Source organism: Lacerta agilis, chromosome 15, assembly GCF_009819535.1.
Source record: "Lacerta agilis isolate rLacAgi1 chromosome 15, rLacAgi1.pri, whole genome shotgun sequence".
NCBI lineage: Eukaryota > Metazoa > Chordata > Lepidosauria > Squamata > Lacertidae > Lacerta > Lacerta agilis.
The window spans coordinates 11,284,833-11,302,986 of NC_046326.1; the positions used below are offsets into that span (position 1 = coordinate 11,284,833).

Sequence of the window (18,154 nt, forward strand, 5' to 3'; positions counted from 1 at the left end):
CAGAATGTCAAGCATTCAAATCCCCGGCATCTCCGGTTATAAGGGATCTGGGGAGCAGCTATGGGGAAAGAAAGGCATTCTCTGCCTGAGGTTCTGCAGAGCTGCTGCCAGCCAGAACAGAGGGCAATGGGATAGATGGGCAAGGAGTCTGACCCGCAGCTGCAGCCTTATGGGTCTATCGTATGAACCAGTTCAAACTTCTGGAGCCTGTTCCCTCTGAACCTGCCCTCTGCCCCCAAAGATCCAACTCCCTCCATGCTGGGAAACCACATTCCTTTGTTGGACCAGTAACAAGCCTCAAGGGAGTCCTCAGAGAGGGGGAGGTAGCAGGGCCAAGCTCTCCCCTGAGAGGCCCGTCTGGTGCCAATGCAACACAACTCTATTTTCATCGCCAGGTTAAGATTTTCCTCTACTCCCAAACACTTGATGGTGTTGGATTGGCTGGTTCGTTATAAAATATTATTTGTAATTCAGTCACGTGCTGGTATTTTAATAGAACGATGTGGTTTTTAATATGGTTTTGGCCATTTTTTGACCCTTCTCTACGTTTTTTAAAGTTGTAAATCGTCTAGACACCGTTTTGTGACGCACAACACAGGGAAATACAGAAACACAGCTCACATAACTATGCGATTATATAGAACTTCCCAAAGATAAAATGTAAGGATAAGACGTTTATATTCCACCAAGAGTCCATTTCAAAATCATGCACAAGTCCGATACGGGATGTCCCGGCTGCAGAACGCACAGCTGTGTCCACATCAGCCTTCACAAAATGAGCGGAGCGCCTTTTCAAGTTTATGGAGCTGACTTAGCTGCTTGTGCATGTGTTTTTACCATTTTATCATTCCAATGTGGGCCGACTGGAGGATGACATTCGAAACAGAGATTTGCACCCGGTGATCTTGTCCTCGGAATCTGCTTGGGATTTTCACACAGCTGGGGCACTGCGGTTTGAGTGATTGGGAGCAATGCTATAAAACTCCTGTTGATGTGGATAGGGTCCCCTGCCCCCGATCTGTGGATTATCTTTTAGCAACAAGCATATTTGTAGAAATTATTTCCTCTTTATTGAACGAGTGGACATTTGGACGGAACTTTGGTTTTGAGACCTCCCGTATTGCCCTTGTACTGTACATGATTTTGGTATTGCACACATAATGTAAAAACTATATTTAAAGAAACGGGACACTTGGTGGAATATAAATGTCTTAGATTTACATTTTGTCTTTGGGAAGGTCTATATAATTACTGTTCTATATAAATATAAATAGAACAGTATATAAATAGCAGTGTTACTGTTTTGCGTCAGGCTTCTAAGAAATTTAGTAATGATAAGTCTGAGCCAGAGGACTGACCGCCCCTTTAAGGTCTTCTGCTCCTCAAGGCTGAGCCTAGGAGGGGTGATCTGGAGCTGGAGACATTGTTGGTTCTTATAGTGCCTTGTGAGCACCTTTTCCAAGTCAGGACAGGACCTGGTATAAGGCGGTTCTGAGGCAGCCAACCCATATCCCCTGGGGGAGGAAGGCAGAATGCAGCCTTGCAAATCTCACCTGTGTAGTGACTCAGTTCCTTTCTCTTCTTTCTGCGACAGTAGATCCACACGCTGAAGCACATGAGGATGACCCAGCAAGCCCCGCCGATGCCGGCGATGAAGGCCGGCTGCTTCACCACGTCCGTGATCTGCTCCGCAAGGCTTACGCTGTCCCCATTGCTCACAGGCACCGTGTCCTGGTCTGGCAAGGGCTCTGCAGCACACACAGCAACCACAGAAGAGAGGAGATTAAGTAGCTTGAGCTACGTAGGCTGTCCCCAAAAGCGGGAAACCAGGCAGAGGCCCGCGTGACCGAACGCTCCTCTGTTACAAAAAGGCAACACATTCCCTGCGCATAGAAAGTTAGCATGTCAGAGAAGACCCGCCATCCCTGACTTGCTGGTTTTCTACAAGCAAGGAGATGTTTGGTGTGGAGGAACACTTGATTGCATGAGCCCCCACATGCAGCCTGAAGTAGTGCAGGCCTGATACTGTTTAATTCAGTGGTGGCCAAACTTGGCCCTCCAGCTGTTTTTGGACTACAACTCCCATCATCCCTAGCTAACAGGACCAGTGGCCAGGGATGATGGGAATTGTAGTCCCAAAACAGCTGGAGGGCCAAGTTTGGCCACCACTGGTTTAACTAGAATATGAAGCTGTGAGAAAGTGGCAGGATGCCAAAAGACTTCTTCCCTTCTAAAATCCCATTTAGGTGGCCAACAGCTGCTTGCAAAACTACAACATCTAGTGATCCTGCTGTTTCTTTCTACTTGCTTTGCATTGCCTTCCCCCATTGCCTTCCCCCCATATGAATGCCAGTTAAAAATAAGTTCTTCTCTATTCCTTCACAGGAGGGACCAGTGCATCTGCCAATTTTGGTATTATTATTATTATTATTATTATTATTATTATTATTTTATTTATACCCCGCCCATCATCTGGCTGGATTTCCCCAGCCAATCAGGGCAGCTTAAAGCACATAAAATTATAAACAACAGATAGACATAAAAAAATTCCCGATACAGGGTTTCTCCTTTTTCCAATCTTAAGTTTAATTCTTCACATTTCCAAATCATGCCTTCTCAAAAGCAAGTCCCACTGTGTTCAATGGAGTTACTCAAGTTAAGTGGATATTGGATTGCTACCTTAATCCTACTGAACCAAATATTTATGACAGCACTGTCAACCTCCCCAACCATATGTGTTTATTACACATTTTAAAGTATACTTTGTGACCACTTTGAAAAGCCTTTTTTTTTTTACTTTCGACCAGCAGCTACTAAAACTTTGCACAGCATGGACATAATTTTCAGTAACACGGCCTCCAAAGATTCAACTTCAAGAGCGAAACCTGAAATTTGAACTTACAAACTATAAATGGTGTACTGGAATAGTTCATTGGATTAAGCCATCACCGTGGCAGTTGACTTCTGAGTCTGAAATACTTTTGGCATCCATTTTTGAAACTACCACGGGTGAGCCTTGAATGGGAGGAATCAATGTTCTCCAACATCAGTTCTAGAAATTGGGCACCACAACCAGGAAGTCCTCCTCCCATTATGGCGGCACCTCAGATGTGGAAGGAACATGTTTCTGCAGCTGACTTCAGTGAATGGGCATGGCCACACTGGAAGAACATTATTATCTTATTACCGTATTTGTTTCCCCAGCTACATGTGACTGGCTGATTAGATTATCTGTCTGGAAACAGTAGAAAAGGCTCCCTTTCCTTTAGAAGCTGCAGAAATGTGAGTTGAACCCCTTAAAAACAGAGCTTTTTCTCTTTGCTTTTCCCCCTTTGCAAAAAAGCTGCAAAACATTTAGCTGATCCTCAAAAAACAGGGCTTTTCCCTTTGCAAAAAAAGCTGCAAAACTTTTAGCTGATCCTCAAAAACCAGGGCTTTTAGAGGAGGAAAACCAGAAAAGTATTTTTTTTCCTGGGTTTCCTCCTCTAAAAACGAGGTGCGCCCTATGGTCCGGTGCGCCCTATGGAGCGAAAAATACGGTATCTCATTTCGACATTTGGGAAGGAGTCTCAAGTACTCACTGATCTGTATGGTGACTGGGGCGCTCCTCACTCCAATGCCCGCGCTGGTAACTGCTGCCACCTCTGTGCGGTAGGTCATCCCTGGCACCAGGCCCAGCACGACTGTTGAGTGCACCGTGCCATCCACTGTCTTATTGATGTGGTAACGAGACTCGTTTCCCAGGCACCAAACCTGCCATGGGAGGAGAAGAACTGTTATGGTAAAAAGGTAAAGGTAAAGGACCTCTGGACGGTTAAGTCAAGTCAAAGGTGACTCAGGGGTTGCGGCGCTCATCTCGCTTTCAGGCCACGGGAGCCGGTGTTTGTCCAGACAGCTTTCTGGGTCATGTGGCCAGCAGGACTAAACCGCTTCTGGTGCATGGGATACCATGACGGAAACTAGAGCGCATGGAAACGCCATTTACCTTCCGAACAAAAGTACTGTACAATAAGAGACATGATCCAAAGTAATGTAATATAAGGTTGTTTGTTATTGTAATATACGGAGATTAATCAATAAAATATATATTTTAAAAAAACCAATTCAATGACCATATCAGGGGAACTACTTATTTTTCCCTAGGGAAGGGTGTTGTTGCTGTTGTTGTTGTCAACAACATAAAAAATGATACTTTGCCACAGAAATTTTACCCCCTTGCCAGCTGAAACTTCCACTGCAATTGTCATATAGAATATGGTTATGTACCATATAGAATTGACTGCATACGGGACTTGACATCTGAATATGTATTTGTATTGGAAGACAACACTTTGTGTTGGGTTACTGGTTTTAAAATTTTCAATAAAATTTGTAAATAATAATAATAATAAAAAGGAAATGCAACTTACCTTCCTGCCACAGTGGTACCTATTTATCTACCTGCACTGGCGTGCTTTTGAACTGCTAGATTGGCAGAGCAATGGGAGCTCACCCCGTCGCAGGGATTCAAACCGCCTTCTGATTGGCAAGCCCAAGAGGCTTGGTGGTTTAGACCACAGTGCCACCTGCATTCTGAACTGTTATGACCAATGGCTGAAGGGACACACTGTAGCAAATGTATTGCCTTTTAAACTGGTTTGTGTGTGTGTTGTGTTTGCTTGTTACTATGATATGTATTTTTTGTGTTTTTATATTGTAAACAGCCTTAGGGCCCCCCTTACGGAAATTTAATAAACAAACAAATAATAAGCAAAAACATCCCATGGCTGTTTCCCAGCACCCACTGCAGCTCTTAGCTGTGGCTAGACCCGCCCCGCTCCAAATCCTTCAGACCAACCTTCTAATCTCTGGGGCTAATCTTAAATTTCAGAGGTTCCCCAAGGATATTCTGAGAATGGCAGCCTTACCCTGTAATCCTGGATGATCCCATTTTGTTCTCCGGGTGGAGGTGGTTCCCAGGATATGCTGATGCTGGTGCTGTTGCTGGTCCCCACCGTGACTACAGTAACTGCCTGAGGAGGAGCACTGGGGGCTGGGCGAGACGGGATAAAAGGAGTTTATTGCTCAGAAGTAGGACTACGTGGCATCTCGTGGCTGCCAACTCTGAGTTCTGGAATGCTGCAAAGCTATGCCAGGGCATGCTGAGTTACAGGCAAGGGAAAGCCACTAGACATTTGCCCTACAAAGCTTAACTTTTAGAACACTGCGCATGGAAACAGATTTTTATAGGCACCTAGGAAGCTGCCTTATATCATGCCAGACCCTCTGTTCCAGGAGAGACCAGAGCAGAGGAGGAGGGACAGAACTGTGTAGCTGGTTTCATTGGCACACTCACCATCACCCCATCACCATCCTGGAACTGAAGCCACTGCTGGGAAACTAGGTCCCTGGTGCTGCCCCCATCCCCAGCTGGCAGCGCCTGAACAGATCCCATTTAGCTCAGTCTTGTTTACCTGGAGATGGCAGGGGTGGAGCCTTGCATGCAGAAAGCAGGTGAGCTGAGCTACAGGCATTCCTTGAGGCAGGAGTGGGGAACCTCCAGACTCCTGCTAGCCCCATCCAGCATGGCCAATGGTCAAGGATGATGGGGGGGGGCTGTGGACCGACAACGTCTGCAGGGCTACAGATCTCCAACCCTTTACTTAAGGAGAAACCCTTTAGAGTGTACTACTAATACAGGGAGTGCCCAACAGAGCAGGCATATAAACAATGCCTCTGCTTAGTCTACAGAAGAGAAGTCAATAGTCTGAGAGGAGGAAAGTGATTTGAGTGGCTTATTATGCATGATCTACACAAGGGTGGGCTGACTTCCGTCTTTCATGTTCTACCCTTTTCAGTTTAGCTTTATCAGAATTGCTAAAGTCCACCAATATATTTTAAATTTGCAAAGCAAAAGAGAATATTGAGCATCTTTTAACAATTGAGCATCTTTTAACTGCTAGTTGCCTTTGACTGCAAAATTGAGGAGATGGTGAGAGGAAGAAGGATACTAGGTAGGGGTTTGTTTTGTTTTGCTATTGTTTAATATGTTGTAAGCCACCTTGGAGATAATTTGGGGGTATTTAAAAGCAAGACTGAGCCATCTTCGACTCCCAAAGCCACAGCTACCATGCCCAATAGTCAACGGGGATGGGAGCTGTAGTCTAACAGCATCTGAAGGGCCACAGGCTCCCCAATGTGGGGAGATGTGTCTTGCTAGACCAACTAATGGTCTACCTAATCTGGTATTCTTTGTAAGCATCCTAACACTAGTAGGCACAAGGTGGTTCACTAGCCATCAGCTAGTGGTCAACCACTAGACAACAGTAACCTTTTTGACCACTTAAAGCATGAAGAACTGTAACTTCTCCATAAAGTTCTGGTGCTAGGATACAACATGGTTGGAGAACAAAGGTGAACCGCAATGTTGGCTGCATTGTATTCAGTACGCCTCTGTATAAAAAGACAAAGATAAAGGACCCCTGGATGGTTAAGTCCACTCAAGGTGACTATGGGGTTGTGGCACTCATCTTGCTTTCAGCCGAGAGAGCTGGCGTTTGTCCACAGACAACTTTCTGGTCATATGGCCAGCATGACTAAACTGCTTCTGGCACAACGGAACACTGTGATGGAAACCAGAGCACACGGAAACGCCGTTTATCTTCCCGCCACAGTGGTACCTATTTATCTACTTGCACTGGGCATGCTTTCGAACTGCTAGGTTGGCAGGAGCTGGGACAGAGCAACGGGAGCTCACCCCATTGTGGGGATTCAAACAGCTGACCTTCTGATCGGCAAGCCCAAGAGCTCAGCGGTTTTAGACCACAGCGCCACCCGCCTCTGTATACCAGTTGCTGGAAGCTACAGGAGGAGGAGTGCTGTTGCACTCAGGTCCCCCTTGTGCACTTTCCTGAAGCATCTGGCCATTGTGAGAACAGGATGCTGGACTAGATGGGCCTTTGGCCTGACCCTGCATTGCTTTTCTTATGTCAGAGAACTGCTGTTTCCAGCAGACAAAACAAAACAAGAGTTGGTTGTGATACGGCATGCCAGTTTCTGTTGACAAGGCCTTTGGAAATGGTCCATGAACGAAAAGTTAGTTTTTGGAGGGAGGCTGAACTGGAGCCTAGAGGCTCACACTTCCCTGCCTTTCCACATCTACCTTCTTCCGGGGTGCGCACCAGCAGCACCTCGCTGTCCATGCCCTGGAACTCATCAAAATAATGGGCGGATTTTGACCTCGTACTCCTGGCCTTTGCGCAGCTCGACCAAGACAGTGCTCCGTTCAGCAGGGGACTTCACATCCTGCACGAGCCAGGCACTGTTTTTGGGCCGGTACATCACTCGGTAGCCTTGGATGAACTGAGGCCTGTCGGTCCACCTGGAAGAAGACAAACCGTTAGCTGCTTGCGCATGGTGTCCATTTCCAGAAAAGGCCACAGCAAAATGGGTCCAGCTTCTTGCCTGCTGAAGCTCCTATTTATTCTCTCTGCTTCCAAACCTCTTCCTGCTGATTCTGCTGCCCTTCCCCAAACTTTTTTCTGCTCCCTCCCTCTTCCTTGCTTGCTTCTGCCCCCTGTATTATGTCTATTTCCAGCAATTATTATAATATCTCTTTTGCTCCAACCTTGTACCCTCCCATTTCTCCTAAAACCTTTATACATCACTCTAAGCCCTTTAATGCAACAACCTGACCTCTATTGACCAATGCTGGCTATACTGAGAAGGCAGCATGAAGATGTTCCTTTCAGGCTTCCGGAAGGACAGTTTTCTTTTGCTCTGGTGTTTCCTTCACTGGAAAAAAACCCTGCATGCCCAAAGAATGGGCAGGGTGCTATTGTGACTTTCAGCAAAAGTCAGCAAAGTTATTCACATAAGAAAGACCCCTTTGGATCCGGCCACAAACCTACGTTGAACAGTGCCCTTTCTCCTCAGTGTCAGATGCCCCTAGGAAGCCAACAAGGGCAAGAGTCATCTCCTCCTCTTGTTCCCCTAGCAACTGATATTCAGAGCTGCTACACAGCCTCTGGATCTGAATTTAACATCCAGCCTTTGTGACTGGTATCCATTGTCTAATCCCCATTGAAAGCCGCCACCCTCTGCCTAACCCATTCACAAAGTTGCCCTTTGCTTACACAGGGTGTGGCATTTTTAAGGAAGCGTCAGTGATGCTGCAGTGGTACTCACGGTCCAGGTCCACTTGGATGGTGGTGGAAGTGAGGACAACAGGATCCTGGAGCTGCACCACAACTTCGCCAAGCTCCTTTTGCACCTGCCGGTGATCCACGCCTTGCCTGGTAGGACTTACGTCTGCCAAAGCATATAGGAAATGAGTCTGAGGCAGGCCCATGGCACAACGTTTCATCTGTATGTTCTTGAGGAGATGGACTTGCAAGGGTTTGGGGACTTGCTATACTCTCAGAAAAATCCCCGGTTAAGTGCAACCTGATGGCTAGGTGATAAACAAGCGTGGTTGTCTTGTAACCCCATTGTAGCTGCCTTAATTTCCATGTGAGAAAGGTGGCATGTGGACTGATAAAGAGAGCCATAGACCAGGCATAGGCAAACTCGGCCCTCCAGATGTTTTGGGACTACAACTCCCATCATCCCTAGCTAATGGGACCAGTTAGGTCAGGGATGATGGGAACTGTAGTCTCAAACATCTGGAGGGCCGAGTTTGCCTATGCCTGCCATAGACCAAGGCTGCATTCCTAACTGTGTCTACTTCAGATGTAAGTTCCGTTCAGTTCAACGGGGTTTGCTCCCAGGTAAGTGCTAGATTGCAGCCTCAAGCAAGAAGTGAACGAGCTGGAAAAAGTGGGACACATTTTGGGAACCCCAGGTCTAATGATGTAGCTTCAGGGTTTCAGACAGAGCTCTCTTTCCCAGCCCTACCTGAAGATGCCAGTGATTGAACCTGAGCCCTTCTGCAAGCAAAGCAGATGCCCTATCCCTGAGCACTGTCCCTTCCCTGTTTGCAAAGGGGATGCCTCTGTAAGCAGAGTCGGATGGAGCGGTCTAATGTTTTTCCTAGATGTCCCTACTGTAGAATGATGTGAGATGCAAATGCCCGTGACTGTAGCTTCCTCCCCAAGCTGTTCCTATGCCTCTCCAGCAGGTCAGCACCTGGGAATCTCACCTTGCGTACGAACTGGCTCCGAGACGGGGCTGGGGTCGCTGAGCCCATAGGCGTTGACGGCCCGTATGAGGAAGAGGTAAATGGTGTTGGGGTTCAAGCCGCTGACCGTGTGCTTCTCCATTTTCACGTTGTCTGCTACTGTCTGCCAGGTGCTGCCGGAAGACTGACTGCAACAGAACAGAGTTGCGAAATGAAGAAGGGGAGTCCCCAAGGTCAATGGCTCAGCTTTGTCTCCTGTACTACCTGGGAAGGGGCAGCTCTTTCAAGTCTAAGGCCCCATCACCTTATGGGTCATTTTTCTGAGTGGCAATGATGGAGACAGAATCAGAAGCATCAGGTACACAGCAAGCAATGCACATTTTTTACCTTGCATAGAATGCGAGTTTCTACATATGGGGACACTGGGCTTAGCAGCAGTACATGGGAAACGATCTAGGGGTCTTAGTAGACCACAAGCTTAACCAGAGTCAACAGTAGCAGGGGCTACAGCAGGGGATGTGGCCTCTAAGCCATTGTGAGTCCTGGCTGTTCTTTGGTACTTAAATACTGAATTACAGGGAAAGAAGAGGGTGCAGCGAACACTGTCAAAAGGACTGCCCGGAGTTTCCAAAATCTGGAATTCAGTGGGGCCCGGCTAATGGGGTCCTGGCTCAACTTGGAAGTAAACAGGAATTCGGTCCTTAGCCAAATCTATTCATTCAGAAATAATATCCTCCCTTCGAACCCTTCTGTGATGCTTCCAGGATGTAAAGTTTCCTGTGATCCATAATTGATGTTTGTGTGTGTTTGAGTGCATGCATGTGCATGTGTGTGTGTAAGGTTCTGTAGTGACTTCTCACGAGTAAGAGTCCTGATTCCGGATCCTCTTATTTACAGGATTTATTGTACAACTATACATTGCAGAGCTCAAAGGTCCGTGACTGTCTTAGTCACTCTCAATCCCAGAAGTGGCGCTTTTCAAAAGCGCCCTCAACAAAAGAACTTGGGCACCCCAAGTCCTCCTCTCTCGTCCCTGAGTTTCACCCCTCTATGCAATTGGGGCAACGGAACTGTGGTTGCCCCCTCCTCCACTGAGCCACTTGGTTGGTGTTGGGAACCTGGAGCATCCCACAGCCCCTTCCCCGCGGCACTCTCTTCCTGCCTGTCTCTCCCGCAGGATGTCTCCCTGCTGCTCCGGGGTGTGTTGGGAACCTTCAGCCTCACAGAGCCCTCCTACCACCCTGCTGGGCTCTGACAGTTCCCTGACAGTGTGTGGTGTGTGTGTGTGTGAGAGAGAGAAGAGAGAGAGAGAGAGAGAGAGAGAGCGCAATGTGCCTCATTGCAAGGTTAGGTCCGTGTCAGCAAGGGATGGAGACACACTAATGCAATGATATGTTCTACAGTAGGGATGATTGACACCCCCCAGCTGCCTGATGTGGTTGCCCAAGCACGTATTTCTGTCCCACACTCCAGTCAGGCTATTGGTCTATTTTGCTGCAGTATTGCCTACACTGCCTGGCAACAGCTCTCCAGGGTTCCAAGCAGAGACATACTCCCAGCCCGTCCTGGAGGTGCTGGGGACTTAACTTGGGAACATCTGCATGCAAGGCAGATGTTCTGCTGCCGCTGAGCATGGAGATGGGTTGGGGCTCGCTCATTCATTCTGCAGGGCCTCGGCCTGAATGAAGGATGTGGAAACCGGAAGGTTATTAAAAGCCCCAGAGAGGGGAAAGTGGGACAGTGGAAGCCCAACTGAGTGGCTGGGCCTCCACACAAGGAAGGGTAGCTCACCCTTACTCCCCTGCTGGAAGCCATCTCCAGACTCTTTGCCTGGACTTCATTGGGTGGTGTCAAGAGGGAATAGCTGCATTCCAGGTTCCCACAGCCCCCTTTCTCCTCAGGGAGACATGACCCTAGACCTGAGCCTGCCAAAGCCGCCGCATGAAAGTCAGCACCCTAGGAGAGAGGACTGTACTTACTCTTGAGAGTAATCTGGGCATGGTTTCAAGCAGGGCCTGAAAACTTGCAGACCTGAAAATAACTCATACTTTCAGCTGACCAGACCTGATCCTTCCTTGACCCCCAACAGTCAGTTTTGGGTCCGACTGAACCTCTTCCTCACACGCCCATTTCAATGGGACTCTTCCCCCGGGGTACAACACATGTGTACAGTCTGATTTGTGAGCCGAGGACACAGGAAACAGCCCACACTGAAGATCCCTGCTGCTCCCTAACTCTGCATCTCCATGCCGCTGCACGCACATCCGCGGGCACAAGCGCACACTTGCAATCAGCCCGTCCGGCGATTTACTGCGGCAGCCCAGCTGCCCTCCATGTTTGCAGAATTTCCTACTGCAAACTGACATCTCTCGGATTCTCGCCACCTGCGCTCCCCCAAATCTCCTCCGGCTCCAGAGCAGATGGCTCCAAGGTAGAGGCCACAAGCCATGTGGGTGGGTGGGTGGGGGGAAAATAGTTTGGCCTCCCGTCATGTCACGGCTTTAGCAACTCAGCTGCAGGATAAAGATTTAAGTATGGGGTCTTTTGCTGGTGTGCTGCAGGGGAGGGGGGATGACAAACAGAAGCTGAATGCAGATTCAGCAGCGGTGACCTACTGCCCAGGATCACGCTGACAGCGAAGCATTTTCGCAGCTGTGCAGATCTGCTCCCCTGACCTCTAAAAACCCAGCTCGAGACAGACTTGGTTGAGCTGAGAATCAGGGGCAGAGATTCAGTCCTTTACGACTGCGAGGCCCTTCCTTACCCAAGCCAGATCCAGAAATTGCTGTACTCTTGAGAACAGAAGAGGGCTACCTGCCCTGCTCTCCCTGGGTCGTTTATGGTCGCAGTCTTTCTCTAGAGAACTGCAAACTCCACACAATAAAGAAACAACCCCATTACTGTTTATAGCAGCTTGTCCCAGGAGGAAAGAGGTGAGTAAAAAGCCTCTGTTTTGCAAGAGGTTGCAGAATCTCAATGCACCCCAAAGCTCTGATTCACACCTTGGTTGTGCAGATGGTATTCAGGGGTAGCTGTTAACCGAGCAAATGACTGTGCCGTGGGGCCCTGGATCTGTGTGCCGCAGCAGGCAATTCTAATTCTCCAAGCACACCTCCATCAAGTGACCTGCAGCAATTGCAGGATTCTAGCGACTGTTAGCTATTAAGGCAGGGGTGGTGAGGTTTATTCCCAGTCATATAGGGCCATAATACTTTCTGGGGAGCCTTCTGGGGAACCACACAACAATGGTGGGTTCATGCCAGAAGCAAAACAGATGGGACTCTACCTTTGTAGAAAGGAACACATTATATGCACAATCAACCCTAATTCAGATCATCCGGATGCATGGCATTTATTTAGGGTGGCTTCTGCAGCGATGTCAGGACACCACGCATTGGCCACTTCCTAAATTTTGTGGCAACACAACGCGGTGATGACCGGCCTCAGGTGCTGGCAAGGAAAAAGGAGAAGGGGAGTGGCACAGTGACATTGGAGAGAGAGAGATTGTTTAGGAGCTATGATTGGGAAAGGAAATGCAGCAAAACCCACAGCGGGGGTTACACACATATACTGTAAATGAGAGTTGATGGTTTGACCTGGACATCCGCAATAAAGAATTCCAATTCTTGCACAACCTGACAGCAGGGCAAGCAGCAGCATGGTAGGGTCTTCCTTTTTTAATCCCACATTGTCAATGCTGTCATATTCCTCACATGTCTGCGGAACCAATAAGTATTCGCTGTTGTTGATGACAGATCCGCCCCCCCTCCCCCGGCAATAAAATAAATATAATGTGTTTCCTTCACATTGAAATGAATGGTGTGAGATAATGACACCATTAGTTACATTCAATTCATAACTTACATACATAATTTCATTACATTGAACAGAGGACAGCAGACAAATAATTTAATATTTAGCAGAAGCTGAACTGCAGAAAAATGGAAACATTTCTGGTTGCACAAAGGCAGGTTGGAATTGCTGGCTCTTACATGCCTGGCTGGGGTGGGGATGACCTGAAGAGCAATGTGGGGCCGGCCATGGGGATCCAGCTCAGCATTGTGATGAGATGAAATTCCCCCCTCCCTGCTCCTCAAATAATCTGAAGAACAGGGAAGGGCAATAAGACAACCACCTACCCAATAGCTGATCTGCATGCTCAGTACAGACAGGATGTTAGCAGTCTAACCGCTATGCACATGTTGTGCAAGCAATCAGGATGATACCCAATAAATGATAGTTGGAGGAGCTCTCCATGTGCCTACATGATTGTGTGTGTGGGAGAGAGGGAGAGAGAGAGAATGAATGTGGCCTTGCCCACTGATGAAGTCTGTCTTCTCCCATTTTTTTGGCCCCACCTGCTGCTGGCATGTGGCCCTCAGAGGGTTGGAAATGAGAGGATGCGGCCCTCAGCGTGAAAATGACTCCCCAACCCTGTAATAAGCCGTACACTTTCTACCACCTTCAAACTCTCTCTCCACTTTGTGCCCAAAGACCCTAGAGGAGGGGGGGCAGTGGGGTTACTTTTGAGTAACAATATGAGTTACCTGAATGCTTCGATTATGTATGAACTGACAGCGGCTCCCCCGCTCACAGGGTTTGGCTTCCAGATCAAAGCAACGCTGTTCTTGGTGACGTCCGTGACCAGAGGTGCAGAGGGTGGACCTGGAGAAGGCTTGGCTCCAGAAGCTGAGTCTGGAGGTCAGCCCCGTTCTCTGCAGAAGCAAATGTGGAAGAAGAGAATGAGAATGGCAGAGAGCCCTAAAAGGAGGAGTAGGGATCAGGTTACCTGCGCAGGGCCTTTATAAGGGGCAAGCTGAATTCAGCCCTGCACAGCTTGTGGTCTATCAATGTGTTTTACCTTGACAAAGCAAGAATGAATGCTCAGAACAATTACGATATAAGCTATCGTGTTCTTACAGGACCTGAGAATACACTGGTGTGGCTTTTCAGCAACCCCTGTGTAAAACTAAGAAAACCACCTGCTGTGGGCAAGGTGAGGGAATGTCCATGCCCCTGCCCTACCTTTCCTGGGGAAAAGAACCTTCTCTTAATTTAGGAGGCAGAATCAGCTGCTTCAAGAACTGCTAATGTTGGATATATTTTATTTTACCAGCACATCTGTAAATGAGCAGCAGCTCCCAAATTACTGGGCGCCGGGGCTTGTAGTGGGATTGAGACTTTGCTTTCTTACTGGTGTGTTTTTTCCAAAACCAACCTTGGAGAAATGGAGCTCTCCTTGCATGCAAGAGGAAAAAAATCCACCCCCCCCCAAAAAAAACACACCCTTCTGTGAGGTCTGAGAAACCTGGCTCATCATTGCATCTCCACATCAACAACATTTATTCCTTGAGGTGGTTTTACATTTAACAGTTTGGCATGGCTCTCCAAGGCAGGAATGTGCTTGCTGGGCTTAAAATCAGAGGGCAGTTTATTGGTTTTTAAATGAGCTGTTCACACAGGCGAATGCAGACAGGGCTCCTGTGCTAGGAGACAGGCAAGGCCTCCGCTCCAGGGACACACGTGAGCCTACAATTGCCGGCCTGGAGATGACTGTGGCTTTGTGAGTCCAAACTCCACAACAGCTGCCTGGGCCAAAAATTAATCCACTCATCCTTGCATGGAGTATAGCAAGTGGTGGGTACACAGCAAACCAGGGTTAAAAGAAATGCATGTTATACTGAATAGTGATGTGTGCTCTGAAGTTGAACCCTCTCTACTGCAGAAGAAACACAATTCAAAGCATGACCTAGCTAAGGGCCAAAACTAGATGCGATGTTAAATGCATCTGTGCATTCAATGTGAAGTTTTTTTTTTTTTCAAAAAATGCAAATAACATTAACTGATGGTGGGATTATCAGGATCACAGCAGGCATGCAGGGGAACTCTTGCTGCCCTTCCTGAGTTGGAGGGTGACTGTGTGAAGGAAGGACCACCCTGGGCTTGTGGAAGCTCCTCATGCATTTCAGAACCCTGATTTTCCAGGTCTCTGAAATGCACAAGGAACCTCTGCAAGTTCAGGAGAGTGTCAGGATTCAGGCCTGCCAAGACCATGAACCCGAAATCTCCTGTCCCAGGGCTGGAGATGCCACCTCAGCAGGCTGGCTCTCTGACATGTCCCCACATCTCTCCCAGAGCCACAAGATGAGAGGAGATGGAAGCCAGACACTGTCCAGCTAGCTGCATGTGAAGCTTCTTGGGAGAAGGGGGAAACCACGTGCAGAATCAGGGCCTGACTGACAGCCAAAAAGGGGTGGAGCTTCCAGCTCTTAAATAGCTTCCTGTCTCGAGTTGCTCTCATCACAGTTCCAAGGTCCAGCCCCACAGACTTGGGGAAATGGACAGAGGGTCCCTGCTTCAAACAGTTGTCCTCCAAGTCACAGAGTGCAATGGGAACAATGATGGGTACATCATAGGTGCCTGTAGCAACTTTTCCAAGGGGAGTAAAGTGTCTGTACCTTTTGCCTCGTATCTCAGGTTCTACAAGTGCTAAAAGCTTACTCCTTATTTTAAAATGAAAGTTGGGAAACTGGGGAACTGTAGTTCTTCTGTGGGGAGGCAACTGCCCCCTTGACACCACCACCCCCCAATCCCATGGATACCAATGTATGCTCATCTTCACTGCCTCTCCCTGGGTGCCCAGTTAATGCATTTAGAGGATGTCTGAAGAGTAAACCTCATGCCCTTGAGTCTACTTCCTGCCCTTCCCTCAACATCACTGACCTTGCACTGCCAGAAACCCACTCCATCTTGTCTCGCCGGTTGAACTGGTAGCGATGCAAACGTACAACCCCGAGTCTGAAACCTGGAATATGCAGAAAAGGGAGGATGTTATTCATTTCCACTGACAACTCACTGCAGCCACAGCTCATGCTTTGGGAGTGTTTCACCTTCTGGTATGCAAGCAGTAGGTGTTGTATAGATCTCCTTCTGTGTTTGTGTGTTGGGACATGGGGCAGGGGAATCCACATTTCATCCTAAGAAGTCCTATGCATTTTCTCAGAGCCCTGGGAGAAGTAGGATATGTGGACTTAATGGAAGCAGACTGCCATACGACAAACCCCAGTGCTCATGTTCATCTTCATGCCACTTTCCACTAATGTCAGGTTGCTGCCAGCGACTCTCAGCTGGTTGCCCGGGAACGTACAAAGACAAGGGAATGTTTCTTACCATCTGCTTTTTATTCAGTATTTACAGAGAGAGGCTATAGAACCCAGACTCTTGGATAATGGCATTGTCCTGAGTGAATCTCCACCCCCCTCATCTCTCCCATTTCCCCATTCATCACTTCTATGGGTGCTGCTACATGCCCTCTGTCTTTGAGCTCTTTGCTCTCCTACTTTCAAGGCTCACCAGGTTCTGGGAGAGGAGGGAGGGTCTGGAATGCTATCTAAAGACACTGTGTCCGTCAGCTGCCACCCCTTCTGGTGCTTCCTTCTCCTTCTCCCTGGAAGGGTCAAGCTGGGGAGGTGGTCTCTACCGTTCCTCCTCTGTCCAGTCCCTGACAACTAAACAGTTTGGTTGCTGAAATGTGCCTGCAAGCCACTCTTAGGACTGCGACGGTTATTGTGGGAACCATATACCAACTCACAAGAACACACTTGCTAAGAGTAAATGGGAAGAAATGTACCAGGAACAATCTACAATCTTCTGTGTGTGGTGAGGAGCGAGAGAATGCCCCCCCCCCCGTTCACTTGATGCACCTGTCTGCACATGGGCCTCATGTCTGGATGTGGACATAAAAGCCAATGTGCATAGGACATGGGAACATAAGGACCTTGCTGGATTAGACCAAAGGTAGATCTGTTCCCACAGTGGCCAACCAGATGCCTGTGGGAGGCCCACAAGCTGCCATGAGTTAGTTCCAAGGTGTCACAGGCTGGAGTGGTAGGCCAAGACAGATGAAGAAGGTAGGAGGATGCCAGGGTGGTGGTGCTGAGATTGAGGAACAGTGGCTGGAAGAGGTGGGCATTTCCTCCTCCCAGGATGTATCTGCCCCAGATGTGGAAGCAGGACATCCACCTCCCCTCTTCCCTCCTGGAAAGAGAGTACAGCAAGGGAATTTGAGGTGGTGGTGTTAGAATGCTATAACTGGAGGAGACAGAGAATCAGAAGGAGAGGGCAACACCTGGTCACTCAGGACCCAATTGTGTTCCCATTGGTGAGGACAGAAGCAGGTGGTGTCTGCACACTCAGCAGTCTTGCCAGGCACCAAAGTCTTGCAAGGAAGCACACCTTTCTTTAAAGCTTGGCAGGTGGACGTGCCAACATGTTGGGACAACTCTGCTGCTTCTGCGTACCTCTGATTTCCTTGCCCTGATCTTGGGCATCTTAAACTTGGACCGCTGCTTCTGGCCTGGTTGGCCTTGCCTTTTTTGTCATCTAGCCTGAACCTAGCCTGAACCTAGACTCATCACCTGTTACTGAACCTGTAAGTCTTCTCAACTTCTATCGTTATCTTTATTTATTTATTTTATATCCCAACTTTTTCTCCATGGAGCTCAAGGTGGCATATTTGGCTTTCCCCCTCCTTGTCTAATCCCCACAACAACCCTGTGAGCTAGGTTAGGCTGAGAGGCAAGTTTGCTTCGTTGCCAAGTGGGGTTTTGAACTCTGGTCTCCCGGATCCTAGTCTTGACACTGTAACTACTATACATACTTTGGCTCTTCTTTACCCTCAAGTAAGAGCCACTGTTGATGTGGTTTGGGCGAGAGCTGGGACCCAAATCATATATGAGCACAACAGTACATTTTGGCTCATGTTCCCTGGTAACTGTTATTCAGAGGCATAGTGGCTCTGATCCTGTAGGTGCTATAATCACACCCATGGCTCAGTTGCTAGCCATGGGTTTGAGCCCCACATTGGGCAAAATATTCCTGCATTGCAGGGGGTTGGACTAGATGACCCTCGTGGTCCCTTCCAACTCTACAGTTCTATTATCTATTACAGGGGTCAGCAACCTTTTTCAGCTGTGGGCCGGTCCACCGTCCCTCAGACCTTGTGTGGGCAGGACTATATTTTGAAAAATAAATTGAACGAATTCCTGTGCCCCACAA

The 18,154-nt window shown here is 48.3% G+C and overlaps 1 protein-coding gene across 1 annotated transcript in view; it reads right to left on the reverse strand.

Annotated features, from left to right (window-relative positions):
• Nucleotides 1-18,154, reverse strand: part of ROBO3 (roundabout guidance receptor 3) — a 310,469-nt gene that overhangs the window by 11,498 nt on the left and 280,817 nt on the right. The window contains 10 exon segments of the mRNA XM_033171318.1: nucleotides 1,554-1,748; nucleotides 3,582-3,753; nucleotides 4,908-5,032; nucleotides 7,142-7,202; nucleotides 7,204-7,348; nucleotides 8,163-8,289; nucleotides 9,119-9,285; nucleotides 13,645-13,768; nucleotides 13,771-13,812; nucleotides 15,821-15,902. Coding sequence (XP_033027209.1) covers nucleotides 1,554-1,748; nucleotides 3,582-3,753; nucleotides 4,908-5,032; nucleotides 7,142-7,202; nucleotides 7,204-7,348; nucleotides 8,163-8,289; nucleotides 9,119-9,285; nucleotides 13,645-13,768; nucleotides 13,771-13,812; nucleotides 15,821-15,902 — 1,240 coding nt within the window.